Raw genomic sequence first — 17,177 nt, 5'->3', positions numbered from 1 at the left:
ATGAGCCAAGGCATTACCAATTATTTTAGCAGGATTCTCTTTCTGATTTCTGACCTATATAGCAAATGCTAGCAACATAGAGAAAACAAGAAAAACAGATGGAGGTCGTGCCCTCTTTCCAATTCAAAGTTTTCCCAATTGGAGTCGACCTCATGTTTGTAGCAGTCTGCTCAGCTGTCCTGACCTTCGTAGCTACAAATCTCCCTGCCCAGTCTTTAATAATAGCTTCTCGATAGACAGTGGTTGAAGAAATAGAAGTTTAGGGCACATAATACTCTTTCAATAAAGATACAACCTACTCATTCATCGTCAGCTCAGTCTGGCTTCTGAAATGTGTTACTTTGAGAGTTCTAGGAGAGAAACGGAACAGGGCGGTGGGGAAAACACAACGGGAAAGTGCAATTATTCGTATTGTACATGTTTTGAAAGAGCCGTTGCCTCTCCCACTCAGATACCTCTCAGCATGTTTCACGGGTCTACAGAGCTTTGTGAGCGGTAATTTTCTACCTAGCAACCAAAGACTTCTTCATTCATTAATTTAATCCACACTTACCAAACATCTACCATCTGCTAGTCCAGGTACTTTGTATTTATTATTTCATTTAGTTCTCAAAGGGAAGCGCAATTATCCAAATTTCACAGCTGAAACATGGAGACTCGGAGGTTTTATATAACCTGGCCAAGTCAGCCAGCAGGCTGCAGAGCCAGTGTGAGCACAGGTCAGTGTCAACAGAGACAGTCTGTGCTCCTGTTCCATAGTTTCCAGTGGAGAAGCGCATTCAGAGGCCACAGGAATACAAGGCATTTGGGATTACATCATCGCATGGCAGAAGAAACTCGATAGTGAGGCCTTTGTTCATTATTTAAGGTCCTCGCAATTGTCACGAGTGAGCGAGCTGAGGAATCTCTGAGTCCCCATGCCACATGCACACCCGGCCCTCCGTTCTAACCTGCCCTGACGGGGCGTGGCGGGGTGGTGGTGCTTGCTGCTGGCACTGAGTACACTCAGTCCACTAATTTGCATCTGCCACGTGCTGTGAACACCAAAAAGATATATAAATAAGACCTGGGACTCAAAGAACCATATACCCTTTCCATCAATGAATAAATCTAAGAATTTTTCACGTAGAGGGAGAAGGCAGTGTTAAGCATGGCATTAGCCAAGTTCAAGGTTCCCAAAGAGAACATCCACGAAGGCTCCTCACAGACCCTGCCTGGGGGTCTGGTAGGACTTGGGGAACCTCTCCCTCTGTTCCTAGTCCCTCGTGAATAGCCCCTAACCAGCCCTTTATGCCCCCCACTCAAAGGAAACCACTCGACGATGTCACAGATGACCTCCACAACCAACAGTCATTCTCGGGCTTCCTTTAACTTGACCTGTCAGCAGCCATTTAAAAGTAAATTAACTAAGGTATGCAGTTCACATAGAAGACATGTACCTGGGAAATGGCCTACAGTGAGCAGATACTATTTTTATAAAAAAGTCATCTTTAAAGGGTTAAAGCAATACATGAAGACTCTGCTCAAGAAAATCACAAAACTCAAGAGGGCAGAACAATTTCATGTGGATCAGTCTAGCTAAAGGGACAGTTGGGCCAGAGTCTGGGATGGGGAAGAATGCTGAAGCAAAGATCAACCCAGAACACTACAAATAGCAGGGTACGATTAAGACAGTCAGCAGGGACCAACAACCTATTCTCTGTGTAAGTTGTCCGCCTCTCGTCGGGGATTTCCTGCAAGGAGCACAGGCTCCTGTCCGGTAAAGGCCCTGGATGTACAGGATGGTCTACTTCAAAGCAAACTATTTCTTTGCAGGGGGTCGGGGGGTCTGGAAACAAGGCCATCTTATGGATGGAAAACTGAGGCTGATGTCACTCGCCTGACGTGTCTCCAATAGCAGAATACAGAGACTGTGGCAGAGATCTCCTGATGCCAATCCTCTAATGTCACGAAGGGGTGACAAATGTGGTACCTGTGCTGCCACTCACCCTGCCTGTGCCCATGAGCCACAGCTAAAAACATGGTACTTTCCCACTGCGCCCAGACCCAACTGCAGAATCCTTTTCAACACAGTGCTCCTAGCAGCTACGACCAATAGACAGGTGCTGGCCCGGGGGGTGGGGGTGGGAGAAAGAGAGGAAAACATTTACACCCATGCCACAGAGGGAAAATGCATCTTTCTGTTTATAAAGAAACACCACGAGCACATTAAAGTGGGAGATTCTAAATAGAAAAGACGGCCATCTGATGAACAGGTGAGAGACCAACCATTCTAAGTCAGAAAAAGTTGAGGCATCAAACACAATTCTTTTATCCTTTAGGATATAACCTCAGAAAAAGCTCTACGAAAACCAAATCAATTTCAAATAACACACCACCCCGCCAAAAACGTTTCTGTGGTGTTCAGTCCTAGGGTTTCACTGGACTGCTCCAATTCCCATGGTGTTACAAGCTCTGGCTTAAATAAATCATGTTCTGCCCCTTCATCCAAGGAGGGTAAACAATAGATGCCACTAGGTACAAAGTGTAGGGGGAAAATCTTCATTTGGCTCTAACCCCAACCAGAAATTTGGCTTAGGGAGAGAAATACCCGCTGGAAAGCTGACAAAGGGAGCAGGCATAGCTACCCTCGTGAAAATGGAAGTCCCAGGGAGCCATGATGCGTCAGCCAAGGACTATTTTTAGTCATGGTTTAAATCCCAGCAGAAAGTAATGACTGTGCTGAAAAAAAATTATTCTTCTTAACCCCCTCAGGAGAGATCTTGGAGGACTCCTCAAATGTCAGGCCTATAGAAAAATCTAATTTGGCTAGAATCATGGATTCTAATGACATGGGGCAGTATTGTGAGGTGGCAGGCTCCCCGTCCCCAGCAGCGTTGGAATGGAGAGACCCGTGATCATGTGTTCTAGATATGTGGACATGCGTGCGGTGGGAGGTTGCCAAATTGTTGCTTCCAAATCTGCAGCCAAGACCTCTAGGCCAATTCTTAGGCCCGTGCTTCCCATGGAGCATCAGCAAAGCCAACAGAGCCAGCAGACAGCGAAGAGGCTCAGAGGCTGCCTTGGTGGTAAACCCAGGGCTTTGGGACTGCCACTCTCTCTCTCTCCCTAACTGAAGGTGGGAGAGTTGTAATGATTAATGTGCATTTTCTGCCACTGATCTCACACCAGCAAATTCTGCCCATAAGGATTTATTAGAAAGGAAACCAAAACCAAAACAAAACAAAACAAAATCCTCACATAATTAGCTAACTGTTATTTAGGAGTTAATTATTTAGTCCTTTGACTCGCTTTTTTACTCTTCCTACTTTTGACCGCTTCTTCATATGTTGAGGAAGAGAGCAGGTGGGACTCCAGGTCGCTGTCAGGGCAGCCTGTGGTTGGAAGGTGTCATAAAAGGTTTGGTAAAGGGAAGGCAGGGGAGAATGGGGGTATCATAATTACTGCAGAAGCAATTGTTTTTTTGGTTTGGTCTGTAGGGTATAAATGACAGTGTGGGCTCTGGAGTCAACAGACTGAGGTTGGGTTGCTTGCTTTGCCGCTTACTAGCTATTTGTCCTTAAGAAAGTAACTCAGGGGTCTGACTCAGCTTCCTCATGGAGGAAATGGGGATATTAATATCTGTGTTGGAGGACACTTGCAAGGATTGAGTAAAATAATGCAAAGAGCCAAATACAGTTCTTTCCATCTGGTAGGCACTGAAGCTGCATTATTAAAATCATCTAAAATGTACTTGTCTCATGTAATTAGGATATGACTGGAAGCAAATGATCTTAAACTGAGAAGTAGGCGTTCCCAAGTAAATATACACACTTTAATCTGCAAACTTCCTGACTTAAATTTGCATATTAAAAGTGGCATTAGTTAAAACTTTACCTGCCGACTTCCCTGCTTGGAGGAGCAGGTACTTGGGCTCCTTGACGGGGAGACCAATTTCTGAGACACTCCGAGGTTCTTCTCATCACTCATGATGAGCAGGTGGGTCGCGTGGCCTTGACGCAGTCAAAATGCCATCAGAAGACAGTGGAGCAGAGAGTATGGAAATTCCCAACAGGCAGGTGGCTCAGCTCTTATCCAATATGTGTTAAAAGCATTTTGGATGATCCAGAGGAAATCCCTAAAATCAAAGAAAAAAATGAGAGAGAAGGTCAGAGGCATGAGGCATCATTTATAATTGGCCACTGACTGTCTGCAAGTAGCTTACCCACAGGACAGATTACAGAGCCACGAGGCTTAGTGACACCAAGGACTGTGAAGGCAAAGGTGCTTTCACACCTTCCTCTTCCTGGAAATTATGTGTATGTGATTTTTTATGTAGCTTTGCATAAGAACAGTGTGTAGTAAAAAAGTTTGAGTCCAGAAACATACAAAATCAGTAGTATTAAAAACCACCCAAACCACAATGAGATACCACTTCATACCCACTATGATAGTTATAACAAAAATGTTTTTAAAAAGCAACAGAAAATAACAAGTTTTAAAAGAAATTGGAACCCTCAGGCATTACTGTGGAGGATGTAAAATGAGCAACCATAGTTGAAAACAGTTTGGTTGTTTTTTTTTTTAAATTAAATATAGACATCATATGATCCAATGATTTCACTAGTAGGAAGAGACCCAAAAGAATAGAAAACAAACAAAAATTTGTGCAGGAATATTCATGCCAATGCTATTCACAATAGCCAAAGGGAGAAATGACCCAAACATACCTCAACTAATGAATGGCTAGACTACATATGGTATATGCTATGGTCTAAATGTGCGTACCCCCCACCCCCAATTCATATGCCCTAAGTGATGGTGTTAGGAGGTGGAGCTTTTGGGAGGTGCTCAGGTACTGAGGGCAATGCCCTCATGAATGGGATTAATGCCCTTATAAAAGAAACCATGCAGAACTCCCTAACCCTTCCACCATGAGAGGATACACCAGTAAGTCTGCTACCTGAAGGCGGCCCTCTGACCATGCTGGCACCCTTATCTTGAACTTCCAGCCTCCAGAGCTATGAGAAATATATTTCTGCTGCTTATAAGTCACCTAGCCTGTGGGATTTTGTTACAGCGGTCCAAAGGGACTAAGAGAATGCACAGAGAGTATACCATGCAATGCAATGTTATTCAGGAACTAAAAATAATGAAGTACTGGTACATGCTATAACATGAACCTTGAAAATGTTACAGTAAGTGAAAGGAGTCAAACACAAAAGACCACCTATCATCTGCTTCTGTTTATATAAACTACCCAGAGTGGTCAAATCCATAGAGGCAGGAGGCCAACTAGTGGTTGCCAGGGACTGGGGAAGCTGGGGAGTGGGATATGACTAGTTAATGGTTGTGGGTTTTCCTTTTAGGGTGATTAGTTCTGGGTCTAGGTAAGAATGAGAGTTGCAAAACATTATGGATATACTAAATGTCACTGAATTACATACTTAAAATGGTTTAAAGGTGAATTTTATGTCATGTGTACTTAACAGCAACTTTTAAAAATCTTTGTTTTGGGAGGAGGGGGATAGGAGATTTGTTTTACTGAATCTTATCTTAAGCTTTGTCTTACCAGACAAAGCTTATCTTCCTGGTAGGGGTGCCACCTCTGCCCTCTTCTACTTCACCCTGCTTGGCCCTGGGCAGATCACCAGTTAGCCAATGACAGGTAAGATTCCTCAAGGAAGAGACAACCTAAGACAGGCACAGTCACAATGGGGCCCTCAGAGAAGGACTTCGGGGGCTATAGAAAAAGGAGGTGATGGACCCTCACCCCTTGGCTTTGACATAGCCTGAGTCCTCATTCTGTCTGCAAGAAGTCTCCTAATCTCTTGGTTGCCTTACTTCCTCTGCCTAACTTAAGGCTGAAACAATGCTTCCTGGGGGTGCAGCCCTGTGCTAGAATGGGTGGTTGCGTGGGGTGATCAGGTCTAAGAAAGAATGCATAAAATCCTGTGAAAACTGCTTTGCTAAGAATGTCCTCAATTTTCTGATAAGTGTCCAAGTATGAAATGAGTTTGTTTCCCAAAGTTTTATGGCCCTTTAGCCATCTGACCCTGACTCAGAATAAGCCCTCATAGTCCTTTGAATGTTATCTATTGTTTGATCATTACTGCCTGACAACGGTGAATAAAGATCTTCCTTGAGGTAATGCTCCCAGAAAAGCAATAAAAGCCTGTCCAAGCAAGATTCGGGGTGCTCTCTCACTCAGAGAGTGGCCGTGCTGTCCCTTTTTCTCCACAGGACTTCTGCAGTCCGTGTGAATTTGTTCATCACATCCACAACACTGCAGACACCGCTGGTTGGAGCCTGCATCATTGTATCAAACTTTTGGTTAATTATTAAGTACTTAAATCTCCTCTGCCTTTCACTAAAACTTCATTCTTAAAAAACAAACAAACAAACAAATAAATAAATATACTAAAGCCATAAATTAAAACCAAGACAATGAAGGGAAATAAAATCTCAGAAAACAAAATTAAGGTGCCTGTAGTTATAGAACTCAATTCCCATGTTGCTTCCTTAGAAACCCCCCAAATCTCTGTATGCATTATGCATTGGATCCAACACTGGACCAGCCTCTTCACAAACTTAGCCTTACTTTGGGGAATGACTAATTGTACCTGAAGTTAGAAGCAAATGCAGTCTAGTTAACAACTGCCAATAGAGGCTGTGAAGATATATTAATGGTTCATTTAACAACAGCATTGGCTGTTGCTGCTTAAGATTTAAAAAATGGTGAAATGTGAGGGGGAGGGGGCAGCCATTGCTATGACACCTGATTCCATAGTGACTTAGGGATGCCACCAAAAAGCTTCTGTTATTGTTTCTCAAGGCTGAGATTCTAACAGTACGTATGGGATGAGGTAGTACACGACATGGGAAGAAGAAAAAGAAAAGAACCCTTGGGCAATGAAATGCAGTCACGGGAACTCTGAAACTGAAAAATCAGAAGCACCATTACCCTGTGGTCAGGACAACCGATGAATGGGGTCATCTCCTTATCTTTTAACTCCACCAAACTTCCCTTCGCAGGTGCCAGCTGCCAAGGCCAGGGCTGTGAGCAGGCCACAGGCCCGACTCCTTTCAACTGGTAATTAATGTTAAGACTTCTGCAAAAACCACTGTCAGTGGCCACACCTACTTCTCTCTCCCCCTTGGGGAAAAGAAAGGGTGGGAATGCAGAGCCCCACCCCCACACCCATCAGGTGCATCTGGAATTTTTGCCCAGGAAAATAGATCTGTTTCATCCATCCCCCGGAACCTGCCTGCCTAGCCTCATCAGAAATTCTATTAAAATGACCAAGAGCAGCTTAAAGCACAAAAGAAGTCAAATTCGGAGGGGAAAGAATTTGCTTAAAGCAGGGCAGCATAGAGAATGAAGGCCACGGTGGCCCTGGGGGCATGGTGGTTACTGGGAAGAGGTGGCCACTGCTTCCAACCTAGAGAACCCTGAGGGCTGGCCTGGGGGGTGACCAGATGGGTGAGGCTCGATGGGAGTCCCGAAGCAGAGGACCTCGACCAGGAAGTCAGACAGAAGCCTCGTGTCTTCTGCTCCCTGTAGCTGACATCACCCACCGACCCAGCAAAAGGGTGAAGGAAAGCGCTTCGGGGAGACGGATCATGTCTAGGGGCCGGGCCACCAGCTGGGGTTGTTTGAGAGGATGAGGGGGGCTCGAATGAAAACCTTCGAGTGATTGTACCCTCCCCTCGGCCCTTCCATGGGAAACCTCTAACTCCAGGGGTTTGAACACAACATAGCAGCTCCCCTGCTCATTGACTGTGAACAACTTATGGACAATCATTCATTCCCCCCTTTATTTTTTACTGAGACATAAGTAGCACACGGTAAAGTGAACAAATCCTAAGGGCACAGACAGCTCTGTGAAATTTTACCTTTGCAAATGCTGCCATCGCCACCACCCAGATGAAGGAATGGAGCATGCGCAGCCACCCCAGAAGGTTCTCCATCCCCTGGCCCCTGATCCAACTGGTGGGGGCCAATCCCTCTGCTGAACGATGCAGTACCTGTCCAGGGTAACCTTCTCCTGCCGGTGCTTGTCCCCATGCCCCAGGACAGAGCTGGGACATGCCCAAGCTTCCAGGAATAGGCTGTGTGGCCGCTCTTGTGCCTCCTGCCTAACCCAAGTGTCTGATGTGGGACAGAGTCCAGTCCGGAACCTGCTTTCATTTCAACAGACCACCTGGTAGCCAAACCCCACAGGTGTGTAAAGCCCGATGCATTTACGTCAAATCAAAAAGGCCCTGCTTGGGCCTCTGGGGTGAGCTGGGTCCTCTGTCACCATCGCCACCCAGCCTGGGAAGCTGATGGGTGAAGCCCAGGTGAAAAGGGAGTTCCGGCTAAAAGTCCAATGGGCGTAAGACATGCAAACACATGGGGCTTCCATTAGGGAGAAGAGAGCTCTGATTTCTACCAAGAATGGCCAAGAATAGATGACCAAGGCACTGCCAAGCATTTCTGGTAACAAAGACCGATTTCAAGACTTATTTGGGACACTTTCACTTAGGAAAGAATACAGAGTTTGGAAAATGCTAGAAAGGAGATGTATGCATCACATACGTGCCTCGAGAGGAGCCAGACCTAAGTTTGAACCGGTGCTCCCTCATTATAAACCCTGTGCATCTTGACAAATGTATTAACCTCTCTGACCTGCGGGTTTTTAATCCCGGAAATGAGGAACTGTGAGGAGGAAAGGAGGAAATGAGGATCAGCTGCCTGGCCTGAATAGGACAGACCCCCGAACAGATGTTAGTTCCATTTATTCCTCTCCCGGTTTCCTGAGAGGGGTGGCCGTGCTGAGACCAGCTCCTACCCGCCCTTGCAGCCACAGCTATATAAGGACTCTGTGGAATTCTAAAACACTTTTGTCTTTCAACATAGTAACATTTCCCAAAATCCATAGCACAAGTGCGAACAGATTTTTAAATCACCCAAATAGCATACGTGCTTGGGAGGCAGACAGAAATGCTGAAGTGTACAAGCCACATTATTCATCACCATTGGCTGTCCAAAAAAGCAGCCTAACATTAGCTGGCCGATTTGAAACACGGGCATATAACACAGCTCCTTATTCTCCCCTTAGGCCGAAGGGCTGACACTCACACACATGGTCATGTTCTGTTTGAGAACCACCGGTTTGGATTCCATCCTTGCAAACAATTCACATGAAGCCCAGACAGCATATAGATAAACCATGTCCTGAATTAACACCAACAAATGTATAATGGAATATCCACTTCTGATCTTTGGTAAAAGAAAATTGTTCTACTCCTAGACATGGAGCTTTTTAAAAATAAGTGGCACTTCCGGTCTTGACTTCTAGAACGCTCCATGACCACAAGCAGGGCTTTGGTTATGTGGTGGTGAGTTCTGCAGACGAGCAGGGGCTCCAGGAAGAGGGTTCCAATCACAGTGCCCTCCAGGGCCGATCCTGGGCCAATGTGTGGGATGCGGCTGACTTGCCGCAAGGACCTGGACCGCTGACCAAGGCAGGGACGCTCCCTGGCTGTCCCTGCGGGATGAGGACTGAGACTCAGAGTCAAAGACACCTCCACCCCCCACTTCTCTATGGGCAAAGCATCCCTCCAAAGACCCTCTGTCTTCCGGGAAGGCTGGGGTCAAGACGACTAAAGATTCAAATGCTTCCTCTCTCCTGTTGAAACAGAACAGCCATTCCCACCCCTCACCATCCATGAAGAAGGTGTTTCATGCCCTTGGCAATCCACTTCTTAGGGGAGAATCTGTTACTGCTCAGAGCCCGACATGGCAACGGAAATGCACACGGACACAGGCTGGCAGCATGTCAGTTTCCATGAGACAAAAAGTCTGACAGTGGCTCAAACCATTTATTTACCACTGTTGAGTAAATAGAAGGAAAAGCACGAAAATACTTGTCAATCATCGCCCAGAATCTTGGAACCTAAGTGTGAATTCTAGCCCAGCTTCTTACTCAAAGCAAGAATTCTTTCTGTATTGCTGCCAGATCATCAATGTTTGACCATTTCCCAGAACAGAGATTTAATGTTGTTAAAAAAAGAATTCCAGATGGTTTTTCATTTACAGTTGAAATCTGTCTCACTCTAATTTCCGTACATCGGTTCTAGATCTACCCTCTATCACAACAGAGAAAAAGAGTCACCTTTCTCCCCACCATCCCCACCTCCCTCCCATCAGACTGTTTCTTCTCCAGAGCAAAGGGCCACATTTCTGTCAGCCGTTTCTCATGTGACACAGATCCAGAGCCCTCATGGTCACAGATGTCCAACTCTGATTACACTTCCATCCATCTGTGCCTCCCTGAAAATGGTGCCCAGACCAGAAGACAAGCTCCAGTGTGGTCTGGCAGTGCTGGTTGGAAGGTGGCAATTGCCTCTCTTGCCCTGTACACACTGCGACCACTAACTGTGCTCCCTGTTCTCTGGGGCTCGGATATTGGAGCAATTGTGGAGAAGCTAGGTTTTCTTCTTTCTGAAGGGGCATCCTTGACTTCCTTTTACTGAAATTCAGGGTGTAACTTTGTTATTCTTCTTCTTATTATTATTATTAGTAGTAGTATCATTATTAATCATGATGGCCTGTTATTCCAGTCTGTCAAGATATTTTCAGGGACCAACTGTCATTCCATGTACTTGGCCCACTTGTTCTTCGTCACAGCATCCATGGATGGCGTGGGTATGTGAATTCTGTCCTCACTCAAGGAGGTCACCCTGGGAGACTCACTAAGAGAAGCGCACCCAGGGCACTGAGATCCTCTCCATCGCTCATGGATGTTTGCTCATTAGCTGGCATCTCTGGCCCAGACGTGCTGACCCACTGTAAATCCCCCATAACTGTGCAATCATGTCCGACTTCTCAAAGTATCTAGGTTCACCTTCCTCAAAGTCTCCTGGACCCTTGATTAAAATGCAGATCTTGGAAACTCCACTTTAGATAAACTGAATCCGAATATCTAGGGATGGGCCTGATAATGTGCATATTTAACACATCTCCCAAGTGATTTTTGTGCATATTAGAGTTTGAGACCCTCTGACATAGCCAATAGTTTTCAACTGTTCTTATCCACCCTGAACTCATTCTTCCACTTGTGTATTTGTGACATAGCAGACAGGGTAGGAAGCCAAAACCCCAGTTTATTATCCTAGTCCTGTGACTTTCAAAAAGCGGTCTTCAGACCAGCAGCAGCGGCAGCCACTGGGAACTCGTCAGAAATGTCAGTTCCCAGGCTACAAATCTGTGACGTCAAGAGCTGAGGGTAGGGCCTGACAACCTGCTTTTTTTTTTTAGTTGATTAGTTTTATTCACAAGAGACGCACCACTAATTTACCTTTCAATTTTTTCCTATAGATAGCACTACAGAAACTTTGTCATGAGATGATTAAGGAGTATGTAAACAAAAATTATAAATTATAGAAATGTATTCACTTGTTAATTCTTAAAATAATTTTTACTTTTCAGTTGCTGTTGACATGCAATATTTTATTAGTTTCAGGTGTGCAACATGATGATTAAATTTTTATATAACTTATGAAGTGATTATCCCATTAAGTCTTCTACCCATCTGACACCATAGACATTATAATATTAACTATATTCCCTATGGTGAACTTTACATCCTTATGACTGCTCTTTAAAACTGACAATTTGTACATCTTAATCCCCTCCCCTTTTCCTCATCCCCCTAAACCCTCAACCAATCTGGCAACCATCAAAATCTTGTATGTTATCTATGAGTTTGTTTCTGTTTTGTCTGTTCATTTTTGGGTTTTGTTTTGTTTGTTTGTTTGTTTTTTCAGATTCCACATATAAGCGAAATCATAAGGTATTTCTATTTGTCTGTCTGACTTATTTTGCTTAGCATAATACCCTCTAGGTCCACCCTTGCTATTGCAGATGGCAAAATTTCATTCTTTTTATTGGTAACAGTCTATTGTATATATGTACCAACTCTTCTTCATTCATTTGCCTATCAATGAATATACCTTGGCTATTGTAAAGAATGCTGCATGTACACAGGAATGCATATGTCTTCTAGAATTTGTTTTGGACTTTTTTAGATAAATATCTAGAAGTGGAATTGCTAGGTCTGTCTTTGTCTCATTATAACCTTTGTTTTAAAGACTATTTTGTCTGATATAAGTATTGCTACCCAGCTTTTTTTTTATTTCCATTTTCATGAAATATCTTTTCCCATTACTTTACTTTCAGTCTGTATGTCTTTTGATCTGACATGGGTTTTATGTAAGCAGTACATATATGGGCCTTCCTTTCTTATCCACTCAGCAACTGAATGTCTTTTAACTGGAGTATTTAATCAATTTACGTTTAAAGTAATTATTGAGAGGTATGTAGTTGTTGTCGTTTTATTATTCATATTTTTTATCTTTTTTTCTACTTCTTCCTAAATAAGTCCCTTTAACATTCTTTGTAATATCAGTTTGGTAGTGATAAACTCCTTTAGATTTTTTTGTCTGGGAAGGTCTTTATCTGTCCTTCAATTCTAAATGATAGCCTGGCCGGGTAGAGTAATCTTGGTTGTAGGTCTTTGTTTTTCATCACTTTCAGTATTACTTGCCAATCCCTTCTAACCTGACATGTTTCTGTTGAGAAATCAGCTGACGGTCTTATGAAAGTGCCCTTGTAGGTAACTAACTGCTTTTCTCTTGCTGCTTTTAAGATTTTCTCTTTGTCTTTAATGCTTGGCATTTTAATTACAATACGTCTTGTTGTAGGCTTCTTTTAATTCATCTTGTTTTGGACTCTGCACTTCCCGGACTTGCATGTCTATTTTCTTCACCAGGTTAGGGAAATTTTCAGTCATTATTTCTTCAAATAGGTTTTCAATTCCTTGCTCTTTCTCTTCTACTTCTAGTTCTCCTATGATGTGGATGTTATTATGCTTGATATTGTTCCAAAGGCCCCTTACACTATCCTCATTTTTTGGATTCTTTTGTATTTTTACTGTTCTGAGTGTTTTCTCCTATCTTACCTTCCAAATCTCTGATTTGATCCTCTGCTCCATTGATTCCACTGTTGATTCCCTCTAATGTATGCTTCAGGTTATGTGTTATATTCTTCATTTCTGACTGGTTCTTTTCTATGTTTTTTGTTTTATCTCCTTTATGTTTCCTGTCTCTTTGTTCAAGTTTTCATTGAGTTCATTGAGCAGCCTTATAACCAGTGTCTTGAACTCTGAGTCCAGACTGCTTGTCCCCATTTCGTTTAGTTCTTTTTCTGGAGTTTGGTCCTGTTCTTTCATTTGGAACCTGTTTTTTCATCTCTTCATTTTGGCTGCCTCCTTATGTTTGTTTCTGTGTATTAGGAAGAGGTGCTATGTGTCCAGCCTTGGAAGAGTGGCTTTATGTAGTAGGTATCCTGTGGAGCTCACTGATTCAGTTTTCCTGGTTACCTGAGCCAGGTGTTCCAGAAGTGTTCCGTGTGTGTGTGTGTGTGTGTGCGCCCTCCTGTTGTAACTGATCCTTAACTGCTGTTAGCACATCAATGGGAGTAACTGACTACTCCTCAGGCTACTTGGTTGTGGGGACTGGCTGTGACTACAGTGAAAGACCTGTTATACAGGGGCTGACTTTATAGAGCAGGATTCACTTTAGCAGGGTTCTGATGCCTACTGAACCTGCCCTGTGGTGTATTATTTGTGGAGGTGATTGGGTGGTGCTCTAGTGTGGTCTGAAGCTGTTTCCTGGGTGTGTTGATTCTGGGGCCTCTTGGTAAGGGTCTGATGCAGGCCAAGTCAGCTGTTGCCTTTTCTCTGCTCAGGGCCACCTGGTATGAGTTGAACTGGTATGAGAGTGAACTGCTGATGGTTGCTACTTGTGCTGGGCTTAGAGGTACCTGAGAGAGACTAAGATGCAAACCAAGACTGGCAGCCACTAGTGTCAAGTTTAGGGCCACTTAGCAAGAGGTATGGAGCACACCAAAGTCAAATGCTGCTTATTTGGGGTTTGTGATCTTTTGAGAGATTTTAGGAAAGTCTGAAGCTTAAGCCAAGACAGGCTATTTTTTTTTAATGGAAAATCCATTGAAAATGGCTTGGGTGGACCCACAAGTTGGGTGGGACAGAGTCTCAGGCGATCACCAGGATGGGGTGAACAGTGCGAGCCAGGGTGATGAAGACTCAGATATGGCACTTGCCTCTACCTGCAGAGGGGAGGGCTCAACAAAGAAATAGTGGCCTCTGCCAGCATGTACATCTAGGAGAAAAACAGCCCTTGCCTGAAGCCTAACAATTCAGTTCTTCCCCATATGTCTCTGGAGGTTTTCAAGCTGCTGCTCCAGTGTCACAGCTCAGAGCAAGTGAGTCCCTCAGCAAGTAGGTCCATGCATGAGCCCTTGAAGAGGAACACCTGGGAATACCTTCTTCTGACTCAACCATAATCCTCACTGGTTTTCATAGCCAGAGTCATGAGGACTCCTCTTCCTGGCACTGGATCCCTGGGCTGTGAAACCTGGCGTGGGCCTGGGACACCTCACTCCTCAGGGGGAACCTCTGCAGCCAAGATATCCCTCCAAATGTTTAACCCCCACATGTGGGCATGGGGCCAGCCCATTCGGCATCTCTGCCCCTCCTACCAGTCTTGATGGAGCTTCTTTATGTCCTTGGTTTTAGTTCTGTTCAGCCACACTGTAGGCAGTTCTCAGTGATGGCTGTTCTGTCCTTCAGATGTAATTTTCATGTGGTCATGGGGGAAGGCAAACACAGCATGTTTTCAACTCTGCTGTCATGACCAGAAGTTCAGTAACTTGTTTTTTACAAGTTCTCCACATGACTCTGATTTTAAGAACCCACCTTTAAGAACCACTGCCAAGGTTAATATTTCATCCTGGGCATAGACTCCTGCGGCATCTTCCATACGTTTGACAGCAGACTGGAGTGGACTCCCAAGCTCTTTTTCAAAGACAATACTGTGCCGCTGCTTAGCTCCTACTTCTAACCAGGGATGGTGAATGCCAGATACACGTGTTTCCAGTCCCCACTCCCATCTTTAATCATCACATCAAAGTTTCTCAAACAGCTCTGCAGACATGAGGACAGAGTTGGCCAGACAGACCCTATCCTGCTAAGGTCTACATGGCATGGTGGGGTGAGCAGAAGCCCATGCCCTCCCTCATCCTGATTAGGAGCCCTGTTTTCATTAAGACATTAACTGTAGTCTGGTTCTAAGAGTCAGCGCCCATGGATCTATCCTTGATCCTGAACACAAAATATCTACCCTCCAGGCTCTTGCCACATACTTCTCCTGCCCTATCCCCTGGGGTTAGGTCCCTGACCTACAATGACGGGCATTACATCCAACCCACTGGGAAATTTTGTATAGTCGTGTAGTAAGACTATAAGCTCTGGATTCAAATGGACTGGGTCCAAAGCCAGCCTAAGTGGCTTTAGGTACATTTTTAGCCTCTCTAATTCTCAGCTTTTCACTTGACAAATGGAAATAATTAAAAGCTCTCCCTAAAGGGGTTGTTGAAGTGATGAGCTAATCACATAAACATATATAAAACACGACAGGGCAGTCACCTCTCGATGAGTTAGCCTGTGTGGGATGCGGGGTCACTGTCATGCACAACGTCTCAGTGGCTGCTTTTCTCTTGTATCAGAAAAATAAAAATAATCCATGTTATTATCACCCAAAATTAACTGTTTTCTACCCTTATTTATACAAACATACATATCCACCATTTTTCTGGCTTTTTAATTTTTTTTCACAATAAATAGTACCATGCCAGACATTTCTACAGCTGGCTTATTTCCACTCACAATAATTACACACCACACATACATTCTAGTTTATTCCTGCGACACTGCTCCTTGGCATGACTATGCCTTGTTTAACTTATTCTTCCTTTAGGTTGTTTTCCTGGTCTTTGCTATTAAAAAATGGTGCTGCAGGATCTTCTCCCAGTGAGGCTGTGGTGTAATTTTCTAAAATAAGTGGGACTGCTGAATCTTAGGGCAGAACTAGTTTCGGTTTTACTGGATGTTCCAAATGGCTCTGCAACATGGCCGTACCAATTTACACAAGACAAAGGCTTTAAAGGACCTTTATGAGAAACAGTTCAGGTCTTGGATCAAAGTGCCACTCCTAAATGACTGGCTTGTTCTTGGCCTGCAGACATGAAGAATGTATGTCTGAGAACATACCCCTCTTTGTTGGGGGTACGAGGATGGACACAGTCAGACTAATGGCGTGCTGCAGGCAATCTTTAATAGATGAGTGTTTCTGTGTGCTTGGCTTCCCTTGATTGTCACTGTGCTCCAATTCTCTCAGCTACCCACTATGCTTTGTGTAGTATATGTATTCTTGGAAACAACTTCGGATATGTTGCAAAGTAAGACAATGTTTAAATAAGTTATCATTGTTGTTGGTTTTGTTTTTTTTTAAGCTAGAAAGTTGTACAAACTGCTGCTGGGCCAGGTATTCTACTGGTAGTTAGTAGGTAGTTTTCTACTCAGCCTCCAACTCTAGCAAGCCTTCCATGTCATCTTCTTGGGTGAGCCCCAGCCTTGGATTGGCAGTTCTAATTCCCCAAACACCCTAAGAACAAGTGGGAAGGGAGGGAGGAACCACATAGTAACCCCTTGCTCCCAGAACCAGAACGTGGCATATCAAAGACTGCTCGTGAAGAAAGGCAAAGGAAGGTTAGAAGAGACCTGAGTGACCAACGTTGCTAACTACCTGCCTTTTGGAAGATTACAGGTGGACAAGTCAAAGCTGGTAGGTTTCTAGGAGAGAACACTTGCAGGCAGATATGGAGAAGGGTGCAAAGGTAATTTCTAAAGGGTGATTATGAAAATTCCATGTCACACCCAGTGGTGTCAAACTCATCTTCACCAGGGGCCACATCGGCCTCGCAGTTGCCTTCAAAGGGCCAAAATAATTTTAGGACCATATAAATGTAACTACTCCTTAACTGTCAAGGAGCTGATATTGCATTTGGCCCTTTGAAGGCAACCGCGAGGCTGATGTGGCCCCCGATGAAGAGGAGTTTGACATCCCTGCTCTAGTCCAGACGGTCCTATCCTGCACCAGCAGAGAAGCTATCAACTTAGACCTTAAGTTTCCACTGTCACAAGGATATCACAAGACAGAAACATCAACATCAAATAGAGTTTTCAGAAATCTGACATCCTCCTTTAAAAAGTGGGCAAGGAGCTTGCTGC

At 44.3% G+C, this 17,177-nt stretch overlaps 1 protein-coding gene across 9 annotated transcripts in view; it reads right to left on the bottom strand.

Moving 5' to 3' along the window:
* Positions 1–17,177, bottom strand: part of OSBPL3 (oxysterol binding protein like 3) — a 157,899-nt gene that overhangs the window by 70,212 nt on the left and 70,510 nt on the right. For all 9 annotated transcript variants that reach the window (XM_045827450.1, XM_045827448.1, XM_045827455.1 and 6 more), the window contains one exon: positions 3,877–4,117. In XM_045827450.1, coding sequence (XP_045683406.1) covers positions 3,877–3,969 — 93 coding nt within the window. In that variant the 5' untranslated portion in view covers positions 3,970–4,117. The remainder of the gene's footprint in view (positions 1–3,876; positions 4,118–17,177) is intronic.

The sequence above is a fragment of the Phyllostomus hastatus genome, unplaced genomic scaffold, assembly GCF_019186645.2.
Source record: "Phyllostomus hastatus isolate PE091 unplaced genomic scaffold, TTU_PhHast_1.1 phas_scaffold_78, whole genome shotgun sequence".
In the NCBI taxonomy this organism is placed as follows: Eukaryota; Metazoa; Chordata; class Mammalia; order Chiroptera; family Phyllostomidae; genus Phyllostomus; species Phyllostomus hastatus.
This window is presented reverse-complemented; position numbering and strand designations above follow the sequence as displayed.